Source organism: Podarcis gaigeae, assembly GCF_964106915.1.
Source record: "Podarcis gaigeae genome assembly, chromosome: 2".
Lineage (NCBI taxonomy): Eukaryota > Metazoa > Chordata > Lepidosauria > Squamata > Lacertidae > Podarcis > Podarcis gaigeae.
This window is the reverse complement of record NC_139679.1, coordinates 124,562,285-124,579,841: the sequence shown is the minus strand read 5'-3', so window position 1 is coordinate 124,579,841 and position 17,557 is coordinate 124,562,285. Positions and strand designations below refer to the sequence as shown.

The 17,557-nt window shown below is 45.7% G+C and overlaps 1 protein-coding gene across 1 annotated transcript; it reads left to right on the top strand.

The window, feature by feature from the left end:
• The first annotated feature begins 3,641 nt into the window (after nt 1–3,641).
• Nucleotides 3,642–15,132, top strand: LOC310837561 (uncharacterized protein). The gene is made up of 3 exons (XM_083724349.1): nt 3,642–3,750; nt 5,460–5,633; nt 12,721–15,132. Exons 2-3 carry the CDS (start codon nt 5,501–5,503, stop codon nt 14,733–14,735), a joined length of 2,148 nt encoding a protein of 715 aa, XP_083580475.1. The 5' UTR covers nt 3,642–3,750; nt 5,460–5,500; the 3' UTR covers nt 14,736–15,132.
• The last annotated feature ends 2,425 nt before the right edge of the window (nt 15,133–17,557 follow it).

Here is a 17,557-nt window from a genome sequence, read left to right as displayed (position 1 = left end):
AAGTCCCGGCAGACTGGAGGAGGGCAAATGTTGTCCCTATTTTCAAAAAGGGGAAAAGAGAGGACCCAAATAATTACCGCCCAGTCAGTCTGACATCAATATCAGGGAAGATTCTGGAGCAGATCATTAAGCAAACAGTCTGTGAGCACCTAGAAAGGAATGCTGTGATCACCAATAGTCAGCATGGATTTCTGAAAAATAAGTCATGTCAGACTAACCTGATCTCGTTTTTTGACAGAATTACAAGCCTGGTAGATGAAGGGAACGCAGTGGATGTAGCCTACCTTGATTTCAGCAAGGCATTTGACAAGGTGCCCCATGATATTCTTGTAAAGAAGCTGGTAAAATGCGGTCTTGACTATGCTACCACTCAGTGGATTTGTAACTGGCTGACTGACCGAACCCAAAGGGTGCTCATCAATGGTTCCTCTTCATCCTGGAGAAGAGTGACTAGTGGGGTGCCACAGGGTTCTGTCTTGGGCCCGGTCTTATTCAACATCTTTATCAACGACTTGGATGATGGACTCAAGGGCATCCTGATCAAATTTGCAGATGACACCAAACTGGGAGGGGTGGCTAACACCCCAGAGGACAGGATCACACTTCAAAACGATCTTGACAGATTAGAGAACTGGGCCAAAACAAACAAGATGAATTTTAACAGGAAGAAATGTAAAGTATTGCACTTGGGCAAAAAAAAAAAAAAAAAATGAGAGGCACAAATACAAAATGGGTGACACCTGGCTTGAGAGCAGTACATGTGAAAAGGATCTAGGAGTCTTGGTTGACCACAAACTTGACATGAGCCAACAGTGTGACGCAGCAGCTAAAAAAGCCAATGCAATTCTGGGCTGCATCAATAGGAGTATAGCATCTAGATCAAGGGAAGTAATAGTGCCACTGTATTCTGCTCTGGTCAGACCTCACCTGGAGTACTGTGTCCAGTTCTGGGCACCACAGTTCAAGAAGGACACTGACAAACTGGAACGTGTCCAGAGGAGGGCAACCAAAATGGTCAAAGGCCTGGAAACGATGCCTTATGAGGAACAGCTAAGGGAGCTGGGCATGTTTAGCCTGGAGAAGAGGAGGTTAAGGGGTGATATGATAGCCATGTTCAAATATATAAAAGGATGTCACATAGAGGAGGGAGAAAGGTTGTTTTCTGCTGCTCCAGAGAAGCGGACGCGGAGCAATGGATCCAAACTACAAGAAAGAAGATTCCACCTAAACATTAGGAAGAACTTCCTGACAGTAAGAGCTGTTTGACAGTGGAATTTGCTGCCAAGGAGTGTGGTGGAGTCTCCTTCTTTGGAGGTCTTTAAGCAGAGGCTTGACAACCATATGTCAGGAGTGCTCTGATGGTGTTTCCTGCTTGGCAGGGGGTTGGACTCGATGGCCCTTGTGGTCTCTTCCAACTCTATGATTCTATGATTCTACCTGTGTCCCTTTGGTGATGAGAGAGGTTGGGGTTGGCCTAGGGTGTGGTTGTTCATTTGTGGTTGGCTGTGGTGGTCTTTGTTTTCATGGGTGAGTGGGGTGGGTGGGTGTTTTGGATCAGGTTAGCCATATTGATTTGTATGCTGTAGGTGGGCTTTTGTCATTGTCTTGTTGGGCTGTGTGTGTGATAAAGGGGAGCCATACTGGGGTGATGGCGTTAAGAATGGACCTCCAGAACTAATTAAGTATTTAATCCGAGGTACCACTGTAGGGTGGTGTTGTTGTTTAGTGTTTAGTTGTTTAGTGTTTAGTTGTTTAGTTAGTCCCACCCCCTGCAATAAAGAATCCCTGACATTTGGCCTTCCAGCCTCCGTTTGGAAAACCTCCAAAGAAAGCAATTCTGACACTGGTAGTTTAAAAACAGAGATCAGGGAAGGAGTGTTTGCTAACACTGAAGATACAGAGAATTATTTAATTTCGTTTTACTTTTTAATGCAGGAGTGCTGGAAAGGAGAAAAATCAAGGGAGGGTGTGGGTGTGTGGGCATTATAATTAATTCATGCCCAGGTTGGGAAATTCCGCACCAGCCTCAGAGTGAAATGGGTGCAGTTTCCCAGCCTCAGTTGTGGCGCCTGTGAAATGGGTATATCACAGTGAGGCTGAATTTAGAGGTGCTTCAAGGTGAAGGAGAAGCAGGGAGGGGAAGGGGGCAGGCTGGGCTTTGCAAAGGGCCTGGTTTTTATTTTAAGGGTGGGGCTCTCCAGACCCAGGACCTGGAAGACCAGGCCAGCCTCAACATCCAGGGGCAACTCGGACTCCAGGGCAGAGTCTTCCAGGCGTCTCCTGGGTGAGGGCAGGAACAAAATGGCGGGGCGCTGCTTGAGGGCACTGGGCATGACTGGGCCTCTGCCCCCAGCCTCCTCCAGGAACCAGCAGCCCAGCTTGGCCACCAGAGGCAAGATTCTGCCAAATGACGCTCCTGTGAAGAGGAGGAGAAAAAGGGGGGTGGGCTAGATGCCCCCTGGGTGTGATTCTGGGAGCGGAAGGACCTCAGGAGAGCCCCAAATCATCATCATCATCAGCAGCAGCATCTGGGTCTGGACCAAGGGGACCCCTCACCCCTAGCCCAGCCTCCTGTCCTCACAGCAGCCCAACGCCCCACAGAACAGAGCCGTCTGGGTAGAGTGCCTGTGGGCCTGGAGGCTCCATAAGAAGAGCCCTGCTGGATCAGGACCAGGGCCCACCTAGCCCAGCCTCCTGGCAGGAGTTGAAGAGCGTCCTCCCATTCTCCTTCTCCCCCGTTCCAAGGTAGACTGGCTCTGTCCATGGAGGATCCCCTTGGGCATCGCTGGGGACAAAGCAGAGCCAAAGGGGACCAGGCTCCCCCCAAGCGAAGAGGCCCTCTTCAGGACCACGCTTCCAGGAGAGCGGAGGGACTATCCCGGGCCATATTCCCCTCCCGGATCCTGGCCATGCCGCCCCACCTTCCCCCGCCTGGACTAGATGACCCTCAGGGGTCCCTTCCAACTCCAGAATTCTACGGTTCTCTGAATTCTAAGATTCTGCAGTTGAATCGGAAACAGCGGGAAGGAAGCTGCCTCCAACACTCCTCCCGAATTTGGGGAGGGGGCGGGAGGGAGAGCAGCCAGGTGGGGGCGCCCCATCGGATATTTGTCCCTCCGAGTCTTCCTGCCTGAATGCAGAACCCGACCTTTGTCCCCACTGAAGTTCCCTTTCTGAGTCTGGAGCGAGTTCTCCAAGTGGGGAGTGTTCTGATTGATTTATTTGCATTTAATAGATCCCCAGAGGGGTCGAGGGTCATCCAGTCCAACCCTTTGCCGTGCCTAAAGTGGGGCTTGAACCCAGGACCCTGAAATCGAGAGTCTCCTGCTTTACCAGCGGAGGCTTTTGCTCCCAAGGGACCGGTGTCTCCCTCAGGTACCCTCCTAATATTGCAACAGACTTTCACTCGGCTAGTGAGCAGGTGAAGCATTATTATTATTTTATTTATCCCCCACCCATCTGGGCGCAGGGCACTAAGCGGCATCTGAGCCGAGAATCACAGAGAACTCTGCACATGCCCCGGACCCCCGGATTCTGGGAGGGAAGGAGGACAGCCAGCCAGCCAGCCGGGGGGCTGTGCTCAGCTTGCGAAGGGTTAAATCCAACAGAGTGGGAGTCCTAGAGAGGACCGGAAGTAGAGAGGCGGGGCGGGTCCTCCAGAGCAGAATCCCCTCCCTCCGTGCCCAGTCCCGTCTTTTCTCTCTTGTCTCCTCCCCGCGCTGCCTCGGTTTCCCTCCTGGGAAGAATCCGGTGAGTCTCCTCCCCTCTCTTCCCCCTTGGGGTGCCCATGGGAGAAGGGGGTCCCGGGGCTGCAGGGGGAGACCCCCAAGTCTGGGAGCAGAGGGTCCTGCCCCCCCCATTCCTCTCTGCCAAGCCTGGGAGGGGGCGAGTTTCCAGGGGGTCTGCAGCTCTGCTCTTCCTTGGCATCCTCTTTGGGGAAGGAGGGAGGGGTCGGGGGGGGAGGGCATGCCCAGAATGCCCCTTCCAGTGGAGGAGCCCCTGCCAGGCCGGCCTTTCCCCCTGCCAGAATATTCCTCCTCCAGATCAGCTCAGGTCTCCAGCCCAGAGCCTCAAGGGAAGCCTCTCTGGGCAGGGGCCACGCCTGGGGCCCCTCCGTGGAGAAAAGGGGGGAGCCAGAGGGCTGAGCTGGCTGCACTGGGCTTGCCAGGGTTCAAGGGAACGGAGCTGCCTTCCTTGAGAGGAGAGGATGGAAAGCCGCCTTAAGGACCCCAAGATCTTGTCCTGAAGGGGGTGAGGCAATGCAGGGAGGAGAAGGAGGGGGCTCTGGGTGGCAGGTCTGCCAACTTTTCTCTCTCTGATCCCAGAGGGAGCTTTCAAGGATGTTTCCCATCCTGGAGTTTCTCCGCAGCTGCTGCTGTTGCAGAATGTTTTATTCGCATTAAACTCATAACTTCCGCAGTGCGTAGGTAAAACTGGAACTCCCTCCCGCAGGAGCAAGGATTGGAGAGGTTTTTCTAAAGGGGAAATAATCTATACATGGCAAGCATGATTGTGAATAATACTCTCTTAGAAAAATGTAAGATACAGAAGGGGACATTTATTTATGTATTATCAAGAAGAATAAAGCAAGGATAAAAGACACCTGCCCCCCACCTTCTGGGACAAAAGAGGGATTATCAGTCATTGTGTGGCTCCTACTACTAACAGGGGACATTGGTGCTATCGCAAAATAGACTAGTTCTGTCAAGCTAACCTAAGCCTTTGGGAATCTTGTCACAAGAGCAGCGTAAAGCTCACCTCTGGAGTTTTTGGAGGATATGCATGCCTGGTGTTCTTAAGAACACTTAAGATTTAGGACATGTGGAAGATCTATACTTTGATTGCTTCCGTGCCAGGGTGGGGGCTACATTTTGGGACTGTAGTCTTGCGAAGATGGTGTATAAGCACAGATGATATCTAAGGAGGAGGGGTGTATTAGTTTCCTGATATTTCAAAAATGTGGCATCACCGGCTCCTCTGCTTCCACATACAGATTTGGACCCCATGCAACACCTGGATAGGTGGATACGGCCACAACATCTGTCTGGCTTGTGATGAGAGAGCTCAAAGATTGTGAACAGGGCTCTCCATACAAAGCACCTAGCATGGGGGCACCTACATGTAATATCTACTCTGCTCTTTTCTGCCCATGCTCTGGGGTTTCAATTTTCAGGCTTGGGAACAGGACAGTGACTGGTTTTTTTACCAAGTTCTGTCAGTTATCCCCACTGAGTTCAATGGGATCTACTCTGAGGTCACTACTGTGCAGACCATGCCAGGCTTGCAAGTGGGGTGAGGAGTATACAGAGGAAATTGGAATCACTGGAGATGTTTAGAAATGGGGCTTCTCTTGGGAAGGGGCTGCCCCATTTGTGCTTCTCCAGGGGCAGGAGAATATCTAGGGCAAGAGAATCCCTGCAGGGCCTCTGAGGCTCCCTTTGCTTCTTCCTCTCTCCCAGGACCCTGCAGCTTGTTGTGGCTTCTCGACTCCTCAGGAAGGATGAAAGAGACGGATCCTGCAAAGCTCGTAAGGATGGAAGGGGGAAGATGGACAGTTGACCTGGTCAGGTTGTCTCCTGCATCCCTTCTCACAACCCCTGAGCGTTCCCTCCCAGGGACCTCTGAGAGATCTGGTGAGTTCCAGGGGAGTGGAGATGGAGAAATGGATGGATGGAGCCATAGAGGTATTGGGGCTTGTTCAGGGGGGCACCATTTTGGGCTCCTCCACCTGCCTGCCTGCCTGTGCCTTTGTCATCTGCAGGCAATTTGAGCTAGGAATACATCACAGCCCCCGACCACCGCGATGTATTGGCAGCTCAAAATGTCTAAAACCTGTACCGTGATTGACGGCTCTACCAATGTCAGACAACTTACTGATCCTTCAGGCAGCACACTAGAAGTCATGACTCTTGAAAGTAACCTGATCCTGGGCTTCCGATTTGTCAGTGAAGGGAAATGGCAAGGCGGTGTGAGTCGTCTGTCTAAAAGAGGGACGTTACCGGGGCTTTTGAGTAGTGGGGGTGAGTGCCAGGGTTAGACACCCCCCCCAAAAAGTGCCCTACAGGTAGTGGAGTGTTGAGGGGACCAGCCGGGCGTGAAGAGGCTTGCCGCGATTGCCGGAGCCCCAATGCTGTGTGTGTGTGTGTGTGTGTGTGTGTGTGAGAGAGAGAGAGAGAGAGAGAGAGAGAGAGAGAGTGGCTTGAGCCTGCCCATGGCTCCAGCGCAGCTCAGAAACCTGAAACCACAAATCGCCACCTGAAGCAGCAGACTTTCAAAGGAAAAAAGGTATTGTCAACAACAATGGACTTTTCAACAGGAAGTCAACTTCCGTCTTTTGAAGGGAAGATTTTGCAGTACAGGCTTGTGAATGGGGAAAAAACTTTGGAGACACACCAGTCTTTAGATACTTTTAAAACTACATTTTTTACTTTGCTGCCTATTAACACCATGTACTCTGGATACAAGAAGAAACTGTATCTCTTTGTTCTTTGATTCCTTAAAAGGAAAATACAGGAAGTGATTGGAGTACTCAGATTTTTTTTAATGGGGATGCAGATTTTATGAATGAAAGCACTGAAAGGCTTGAAAACAATGCAAATTCTTTTTAAAAAAACCTCTAAAAAGGACCCTGGCAGGAGGACACTTTTCCATAACTGGGAGGTAATCCCAGGGAGGGGAGGTGCCTGGTAAGAGCTGGAGTAGGAGAAAGGGGGAAAAAACGGGATTTATTTTTAAAGACCAGGTCCTGTATTGGAATAAAAACTGAATAAAAACTGAGAGAAATAGCATATATTGGATTACAACTACCATTTGGATTACAAATCTAATTTGGATTATAAATACGTCTGGAAAATATTTGAACTCACAGTGTAAATATTTTGGATTACAAGACACATTGTGGATTAGAATATAACTAGAAGTTTGCCAAGTGCTTAATCATCATCAAGGAGACAATGTAACAATGAGTTTGAACAATGGTAACTATTAGACTTTTGTTGTGGCCTGGTTTTTTTTTTTGTAGGTTGTATATAAAGTTGGTATTGCCCACTTTTCTCTCTCTCTTTTGGATATTGTGGAACTTTTATAATTCTGTAAGTTTGAAAGTTTTGTTACAGTTTGGTTTAAAAGGGTGTGGGAATTGGATTGGTGGGAGAACTGTTGTATACAAGGCAAGAGTGAGAAAAAGACAGGAGGGCTGAAGGAAGTATCAAACCTGACATCAATTCTAAGAGGAGCAGGTATAAATTATAAATGGGAATTCCTTTACTTATAGGAGAAAGATTAATCTCGGAGAGTCAGGTACAGGAATTTCTGGATAAACAAGGCAAAGACCCAGAGTTTCAAAGCTCAGGGAGAGACTTCAGAAGCCCCTTTGAGATGCAAAGAGATGAACTGGAAAAGACTGAAAGAACAGGGCAAAAAAGCAAATCTTTTAAAAATGAACCAGATCATGGCAAATCTTAAATTACTAACTGGCATGTCAATGGCCTTAACAATAATGTTAAAAGGAACAGGGTGTGGCATGAAGTTTTAAAACTGAATTTGGATATAATTTGTCTACAGGAGACTCATGTTGCAAGAAAGCATGAGAAAATCTTGAGTAATAAGAATTAGGGAGCCAATTTATTGCATCAGATGTTTCCAAAAAACGTCGAATTGTTTTGCACATAAAACCTGCACTTGAACCACAATTAATTCAAAAGGATGAGAAAGGGAGAAAATTAATGGTACAAATTAAAGTTGAGGGAGAAAAAAATGAAATGAAAATAAATAAAAATGAAAATAAATTTAAAAAATTCAGGATTTAGAAACAGAATTGCTAGAATTTGCAGATGAGAAAATAATAGTGCTGGGAGATCTTAATGGCGTCCCATCACTAGAGAAAGACAGAACGATAGGAAGAAAGACACGAAAGAAGGTAGAATTCCCAAAACTCTTTTTGAAGTGACAGAAAATGTAAAATTGATAGATATTTGGAGAATTAAGCATCCATTTGAAAAACAGTTCACTTTTTTCTCTCATGTTTATGGAAGCAGTGCCCGACTGGATGCAGTTTGGGTCTCTAAGGAATTAGAGTCAAGAATCAAAAAAATTGAAATAGATCCAAAAACAATGTCCGACCATGATTCTATAATTATGGAAATACAGAAAGACACTCAGTCCACCTTTCGGTGGAGACTGAATGAAGAAATATTAGATGAAAAAATATTTCTAGAAAGCACAGAAAAGACAATAAGTGAGTATTTTGAACAAAATTTGAATAATGAGACCAAACTCCAAACAGTCTGGGACACAAGCAAAGCAGTGATGAGAGGCCTATTCATTCAAGAAAATTAAGGTAAAAAAGAAGAAAAACAAAGAGATTTTACATAAAATAGAAGAAAAAGAATTAATAAAAACATTAAATAAAGAAATAGTAAATCAGGAGATAAAATTATTACAATCACAATATTCAATGGTAATCAATGAGGAAATAGCATGGAAAATAAAACAAAAAACGAAAAGTCCAGTCGTGAACGACTCTAAGGTTGATTTATTGGCCAAGGGAGCCGACATTTGTCCACAGACAGTTTTTCCAGGTCATGTGGCCAGCATGACTAAGCTGCTTCTGGCAAAACCAGAGCAGTGCACGGAAACGCCATCTATCTTCCTGCCGGAGCGGTACCTATTTATCTACTTGCACTTTGACGTGCTTTCGAACTTCTAGGTTGGCAGGAGCTAGGACCAAGCAATGGGAGCTCACCCCGTCGTGGGGATTCGAACCACTGACCTTTCGATCGGCAAGCCCTAGGCTCATTGGTTTAGACCACAGTGCCACCTGTGTCCTGATAGGTCCTTGTAAAACCTTTAGGAAAAAATCTAGCAGAGAGTCTGTGGGTTTTGATGAACAAGAAATGGCAATTGGTGCTATCTCAAAATAGACATCTGTCTGGCTTGTGATGAGAGAGCTCAAAGATTGTGAACAAGGCTCTCCATACAAAGTACCTAGCATGGGGGCACCTACATGTAATATCTACTCTGCTATTTTCTGCCCATGCTCTGGGGTTTCAGTTTTCAGGCTTGGAGACAGGACGGTGACTGGTTTTTGTACGAAGTTCTGTCAATTATCCCCACTGCGTTCAATTGGATCTACTCTGAGGTCACTGCTGTGTAGACCATGCCAAGCTTACAAGTGGGGTGAGGAGCATACAGAAGAAATTGGAATCACTGGAGATGTTTAGAAATGGGTCTTCTCTTGGGAAGGGGCTGCCCCATTTGTGCTTCTCCAGGGGCAGGAGAATATCTAGGGAAAGAGGATCCCTGCAGGGCCTCTGAGGCTCCCTTTGCTTCTTCCTCTCTCCCAGGACCCTGCAGCTTGTTTTCGCTTCTTGACTGCTCAGGAAGGATGAAAGAGACGGATCCTGCAAAGCTCGTAAGGATGGAAGGGGGAAGATGGACAGTTGACCTGGTCAGGTTGTCTCCTGCATCCCTCCTCTCAACCTCTGAGCGTTCCCGCCCAAGGACATCTCAGAGATCTGGTGAGTTCCAGGGGAGTGGAGATGGGGACATGGATGGAACCGGAGAGATATTGGGGCTTGCTCAGGGGGCACCATTTCGGGCTCCTCCACCTGCCTGTCTGCACCTTTGACATCTGCAGGCAATTTGAGCTAGGAATACATCACAGCTCCCCGACCACCACAATGTATTGGCAGCTCAAAATGTCTAAAACCAGCACCGTGATTGAATGCTCTACAATGTCAGACAACTTACTGATCCTTCAGGCAGCATTAGAAGTCATGACTCTTGAAAGTAACCTGATCCTGGGCTTCCGATTTGTCAGTGAAAGGAAATGGCAAGGCGGTGTGAGTCGTCTGTTTAAAAGACGACTGTTACTGGGGCTTTTGAGCAGTGGGGGTGAGTGCCAGGGTTAGACACCCCCCAAAAAAAGTGCCCTACAGGTAGTGGGGTGTCGAGGGGACCAGCCGGGTGTGAAGAGGCTTGCCGTGATTGCCGGAGCCCTGACGCTGTATCGGCAGGTCAGCAACCACACTACCTGGGGTGTACGAGGCATCCATATCTTTCTGGTATAATTCCTCTGTGTATTCTTGCCACCTCTTCTTCATGTCTTCTGCTTCTGTTAGGTCCTTACCACTTTTGTCTTTTATTATAGTAATCTTTGTACGAAATGTTCCTTTGATATCTTCAATTTTCTTGAACAGACCTCTGGTTTTTCCCATTCTATTGTTTTCCTCTATTTCTTTGCATTGCTCGTTTAAGAAGGCCTTCTTGTCTCTCCTTGCTATTTTTTTGAAATCTGCATTCAATTTCCTGTATTTTTCACTATCTCCCACGCATTTTGCTTGCCTTCTCTCCCCCGCTATTTGTAAGGCCTCGTTGGGCAACCACTTTGCTTTCTTGCATTTCCTTTTCATTGGGATGGTTTTAGTTGCTGCCTCCTGTATAATGTTATGAGCCTCCATCCATTGTTCTTCAGGCACTCTTTCTAGCAAATCTAAATCCTTAAACCTGTTCCTCAATTCCACTGTGTATTCATAAGGGATTTGATTTAGATTGTATCTTACCGGCCCAGTGGTTTTTCCTACTTTCTTAAGTTTAAGCTTGAATTTTGCTATAAGAAGCTGATGATCTGAGCCACAGTCAGCTCCAGGTCTTGTTTTTGCTGACTTGTATAGAGCTTCTCCATCTTTGGCTGCAGAGAATATAATCAGTCTGATTTCGATGCTGCCCATCTGGTGATGTCGATGTGTAGAGTCGTCTCTTGTGTTGTTGGAAAAGAGCGTTTGTTATGACCAGCTTGTTCTCTTGGCAGAACTCTATTAGCCTTTGCCCTGCTTTGTTTGGAACTCTAAGGACAAACTTGCCAGTTGTTCCTTTTATCTCTTGAGTCCCTACTTTAGCATTCCAATCCCGTATAATGAGAAGAACATCCTTGTTTGGTGTCATTTCTATAAGGTGTTGTAAGTCATCATAGAATTGGTCAATTTCAGTTTCTTCAGCACTAGTGGTTGGTGCATAAACCTGGATTACTGTGATATTAAAAAGTTTGCCTTAGATTTGTATCAAGATCATTCTATCATTTTTGAGATTGCATCTCAGTACAGCTTTCGCCACTTTTTGTTGACTATGAGGGCCACTCCATTTCTTTTACGGGATTCTTGCCCACAGTAGTAGATATGATGGTCATTCGAACTGAATTCGCCCATTCCTGTCCATTTTTGTTCACTGATGCCCAAGATGTCAATATTTATTCTTGCCATCTCATTTTTGACCACATCCAACTTACCAAGATTCACGGTTCTTACATTCCAGGTTCCTAAGCAATATTTTTCTTTACAGCATTGGACTTTCCTTTCACTTCCAGGCATATATGCAACTGAGTGACATTTCGGCTTTGGCCCAGCCGCTTCATCAGCTCTGAATATATTTGTACTTATCCTCCGCTCTTCCTCAGTAGCATGTTGGACGCCTTCCGACCAGAGGGGCTCATCTTCCAGCGTCATAACTTTTATATGCCTGTTGTCTTTCTCCATGGAGTTTTCTTGGCAGGGATACTCGAGTCGTTTGCTGGTTCCTGCTCCAGGTGGATCACGTTTGGTCAAAACTCTCCACTACGACCTGTCCATCTTGGGTGGCCCTGCACGGCATAGCTCATAGCTTCTCTGAGTTATTCAAGCCCCTTCGCCACAGCAAGGCAGTGATCCATGAAGGGGGGAATAACTTTTTATTTGCTTTTAAAAACAAGGATCATAGGACTAATATACAAATATGTAGACCAAGTATCTCTACCATATGGTTCACCATTAGTGGTCAGTGTATGAGTTGTGGGTTCCTGAATTGGTTTAAATTGAAAGAAAAAAAGGGAAACAGGAGAGAACAGAGAACATTCAACATAGCATAGCTGAATGCCTAGTTAGGATCTCTTGCGGCTGTTGTGTTTAGATTAAGAGTTAGTTAGTCACTTTTCCTCTTTTGTCACCAATGAAACAATACAGAGTTAGTCTACTCTTGAAAATGGGAGTGGGGTTCAAACTGAAGAGAGTGATTTAGGTAAATTAAAATTTAGGTAAATTAAAATTTAGGTAAATTAAAATTTAGGCCAAATTTAGATTGAGGCAACAGCTGGTGGGGAGTGTGCAGGTGAAGGTGAATGTTGCTGTTTGTTTCACGGACAATTTGTGGATCTTGACAAGAGAGCTCTGCATAAGGAAGTCAAGGAGGAGAATCATGGGGTCATGGACCCTCTTGGTAACGCTTCCTGATGGATCATAATATCTGTTCTGAAATTAAGCAAGTAACTTTGAAAGTCCATACATACCTCTGTGTGATGAACCTTCACTATTTGGATGGAGACCAACAGCATTCGGGATTCTAACATCCCCACCATGAACCCTGAATGGAGGGATATCCACTGTTTTCTCTGCATTTATTTCCCTTCTAGTCATGCCTTTTAAAGCAATGACCAGGTTGTCTGAACTGCCCAGGCCTTCTTAAATGTCAGCCTCAGAGCTTTAAGGGAAATTGGAGATGGAGTGGATTCCAGGATTGAGCCAAACAAAATCTATCCCAGATAAAAACTAAGCAATATGTCAGTTAATACCAGCCAACAGTGAAAACTATAGTAAGGGCTCACATCTAACTCCCTTCAGTTCCTCCTCTATCACAAGCATTCATTAACTTTGTTCTTCCGGAGGCTCTAATTAGCTTTTCTCTTAATTGTAGATGGTGATGAATTGGAAGGGAAGAACAAGGGGGACCACAACAGTATCCACATAGCAGAGAAATCAGATAAATATACAAAGTGCGGAGAGAACATCTGCCGGAGCCCCCAGTCCACCTCACATCAAGGAAAGAGCTTTGTTCGGAGGGATAGAATCTCTTCACATGAAAGAACTAACAGCGGAGAGCAATTGTATCAGTGCAGAGAATGTGGGAAGAGCTTCACTCGGAAGAATGGTCTCACTTGCCATCAAAGAATTCATACAGGGGAGAAACCCTATCAGTGCTTTGAATGTGGAAAGAGCTTCAGTCGGAAGGTACATCTCACTTCCCATCAAATAATTCATACAGGGGAGAAACCCTATGAGTGCTTAAAGTGTGGAAAGAGCTTCAATCGGAAAGATGGTCTCACTTCCCATCAAAGAATTCATACAGGGGAGAAACCCTTTCAATGCCTTGAGTGTGGAAAGAGCTTTCGTCACAGTTCCGGTCTCACTTCCCATCAAGGAATTCATAAAGGGGAGAAACCCTATCAGTGCTTAGAATGTGGAAAGAACTTTAATCGGAAGGATGGTCTCAGTATCCATCAAAGAATTCATACAGGGGAGAAACCTTTTCAATGCCTTGAGTGTGGAAAGAGCTTTCGTCACAGTTCCAGTCTCACTTCCCATCAAAGAATTCATACAGGGAAGAAACCCTATCAATGCTTAGAATGCGGAAAGAGCTTCAGTCAAAGTTCCAATCTAACTATGCATCATAGAGTTCATACATGGGAGAAACCCTATCAGTGCTTGAAATGTGGGAAGAGCTTCAGTCACAGAGAGATGCTCACTTGCCATCAAAGAATTCATACAGGGGAGAAACCCTATCAGTGCTTGGAATGTGGAAAACGCTTTCGTCAAAGTGCACATCTCACTTCCCATCAAATAATTCATACAGGGAAGAAACCCTATCAGTGCTTAGAATGTGGAAAGAGCTTTCGTCAGAGGGTGCAGCTCACTTGCCATCAAAGAATTCATACAGGGGAGAAACCCCATAAGTGCTTGGAATGTGGAAAGAGCTTTCGTCAGAGAGGTGATCTCACTTCCCATCAAAGAGTCCATACAGGTGAGAAACCATATCAGTGCTTGGAATGTGGAAAAAGCTTCCGTAAGAGGTGGCAGCTTACTTCCCATCACAGCCTTCATACAGGGGAGAAACCATATCCATGCCTGGAATGTGGAAAGAGCTTCAGGTATATGCAGAGTCTTAGTTTGCATCAAAAACTTCATACGGGGGAGAAACCATATCAGTGCTTTGAATGTGGAAAGAGCTTCAGTCAGGGGGCCCATCTCACTTCCCATCAAAGAATTCATACAGGGGAGAAACCATATCAATGCTTAAAATGTGGGAAGAGCTTCAGTCTCAGGCACAGTCTCACTTTGCACCAAAGAATTCATACAGGAAGGAAACCCTATCAGTGCTTGGAATGTGGAAAGAGCTTTCGTCACAGTTCCACTCTCACTTTGCACCAAAGAATTCATAAAGGGGAGAAACCATATCAGTGTTTGGAATGTGGAAAGAGCTTCCGGGAGGAGGCCAAGCTCACTTCCCATCAAAGAATTCACACAGGGGAGAAACCTTTTAAATGCCATGAGTGTGGAAAGATCTTTCGTCACAGTTCCACTCTCACTTTCCATCAAAGAATTCACACAGGGGAGAAACCTTTTCAATGCCATGAGTGTGGAAAGAGCTTTCGTCACAATTCCTATCTCAGGATCCATCAAAGAACTCATACAGGTCAGAAACCATATCAGTGCTGTGAATGTGGGAAAAACTTCAGTCAGAGCACCCATCTCAAGACCCATCAAAGAATTCATACAGGGGAGAAACCATATCAGTGCTTGGAATGTGGAAAGAGCTTCACTAAGAGGATGCATCTTACTTCCCATCACAGAATTCATACAGAGGGAAAACCAAAAAAGAAAAATAATAACGCAAACATTATTGAACAACCCTTACAAAACACATTTGTATAGAAAAGAGAAAGGGCATGGGAAAATATCTAAAAATACCCTTTATCACATTTGTATTATATCATTTGTCAACACATAGAAAGGCAGGCTCCCCCGGCGCTCCCCTGGGTGCCCCCTCTTCTCCCTGTCTCCCACCCTGAGTGATCGTTCCACTGTAGCAATAATTACTCAGAATATGCACTCCTGGATAAACCCAGCTGTATTTAGTATCCAGCCTTTTCCCTCCCCTTTAGCAAGATGGCACTTTCCCTACATTCCGCCCCCCCAGCCCAGCCTTCAAATCTTAACCACTCAGATATGCAATATGACTCTTATTATGATTGTCTAATAATCCAAATTAGTATGTCTCCAGTTTCTAGGTCCAGTTTCTATAAAGCCTTATTAAAACTGTTACAACAAATCTCGGTCAAGTCACAGTCCAAAATTATTATCCTTTTTAATGTTCATCCAATCCTGCTTCCTCTTCTTTTATTTATCTTCTCTCCTAATCCCCTGGGGGTGGGGAAGAATGTATATTAAATCCCTTTCCTCATGCAAGCTCATAGCTTGTGTTGTGAACAGTTTCAGGAGTTGCACTGCATCCCCTTTTGCTGGATGTACCTTTTTCTCTGCCAATAATTCCCACACCAGCTCATCCCAACGCAGCCTTGTCTTTCCATGGAGTTCTTTCTCTCTCTTATTCCCTCTCCTGCTCAACAGAACCTTCTGCCACTCCCAGCAAGTCCTTTCCAACGACTCCCAGCTTATGACCGACACATTCACCTCAGTCTCTTTTTCTGGGACTCGTCTTGGTCATCAATGCCAAGGAGCTCCATGTCTGGATGGAGAGCAGAGCTGCAGAAGCTTGTTTGGAGTGGATGCATCTGGTTCTCCATAAATCAGGCAGAGACAAAGTTCATTGGCAAAAGAAGAACTTTCTACTAAAGGTTTTTCAGCTTCGTTACAGAACAAAGCTTCAGGGGACTTAGCAGATGTGAAAGTTAGAAAATGAAAGTAAGAAAGAGAAACCAGCCCACTGAGCTCACAGATTTATCTTTCTGGCTCGGTGTGACCTTGAGATAACAATACACAAATCATAATAAATCCAGCTGCCTCAGCAGAAAAGAACAAAACCTTCTGGAAGGAACCAGTGTTTTCCAGTATTTTCGGGTTCTGCCCTCGGGATTTTATCTGTGACATTTTGTCCCACTGCCAGAAAAGCATCTTTAGCTCCCTAGTTCCTGTGGCAACACTTTGGCCCAAGTTTCAAACTTTTTAGATTTGCACGGTGGTTAGCTTGTTGCAGGCTTGTTGAGCCTCTTTGGATATAGGATTCCTGGTAAGATCCCTTCTACTCCCTCATAAAAATGTTGGAATTCTGCCTCGGTCAGAGGGATGTGCCAGTCTTCCAGGCACCGGCTGAATTCCTTTCTGACCTCCCCCCTGCGACTCCCGGCAAGAAAACAGACGAGGTCCATTCCGGCGATTTTTCCCAGGCTGTGAGAAAAACACACCACTGCTTCTCCTCCTCCCTGCTCCGGACAGAAACGTATTTACATGTCTTTATTTCTGTCTCTCGCAGCCATACAGATAAAGATGTCTGCACTCTTCGAACAACAGAGAATCTCACTCAACTCCTCCCATGTACATCCTGTACAGATCATATGACACACACTGAGCTCACATCCGGTGCTCAATATGGACAATGGACTGCCCCTTTCTTGCCATGGCAATAGTCACACACATCCTGTTTGGCTTTGCAGCCACAAGCAGCTGACTTAGCTGCTTCTTGCTGCCGCATTGCTTCTTTATAGTAACATACTCCCCCTAAAGAATCAATGCGTGCAGCGAGCAAAGCGTCATCCAGAGAAGAAAACAAACAGTTGTTATATGTATAACACTCCCCTGTTGTTTCAGTTCCACCCTTGGAACTACCCGCCATTGGTTTCACCAATGTACCTCTCTGGTTGTGTGACTTCCAAGGAATGAGTGCATCTGCATTACCTTGGTTAGCAACTCTCTGTTGTGCCTTTGTCTCTGACTCAGACACAGCTTCAATTTGACCTTGGTCGTTTACAACAGCAACACATGCAATAGCTAGGTTAGCAAACTCCTTTGAATACCTCTTGGGTGGTACACCCTTCGTTGCTCTCTCAGACCTACGTAAGAGGTGCTGCTTTCCCTTGCTTTCTGGTTCAGCCTCTGAACTCTCTGGAGAACCAGTACTAAGCTTAATCAGTGGTTCATCCTCCTCTTCTGAGGGTCTAGTCATTATGTGAGATTTCCTCTCAATGACTGTGACAACTGAGCTGTCTGAGCTATCGCTGTCATCATCAGTACTACTGAACTCAATAAGATCAAACTCATCATCATCATCATCAGAATCATCATCATCTCCTGTGGGAAATGTGTGAACAATCACTCTCTCCTGTTCAGGAGCACTCTCTAGAAATTTTGTGAGAATCACCTGACCAGATTCAGACAAAATTACTCTGTAGAGACCCTTTTCATAACCCACAAAAATGCCTCTGGCATTCTTTACCTCACCTGGAGCTTCTGTCCTCACATGAGACCCAAAAACCTTGAAATGGGCAACAGAAGGTTTTCTGTGGAACAGTTTCTCAAAAGGAGAACTTCCCAACTCTTTTGAAAACTTTCTCAACCATGTATAAGTAAATGACATTAGCGACTCAGCCCAGTACTCATGTGGCAGATGCGAACTAAGCAATTGCGCATGCATTCCCTTTTGCAATTCTTTGTTCACCCTAACACAGACACATTTCTTCCAAGCTTCTTCAGAACTAGCAATTTTGTGTCTTATCCCTTTCTTCTTCAGGAACCTCTGG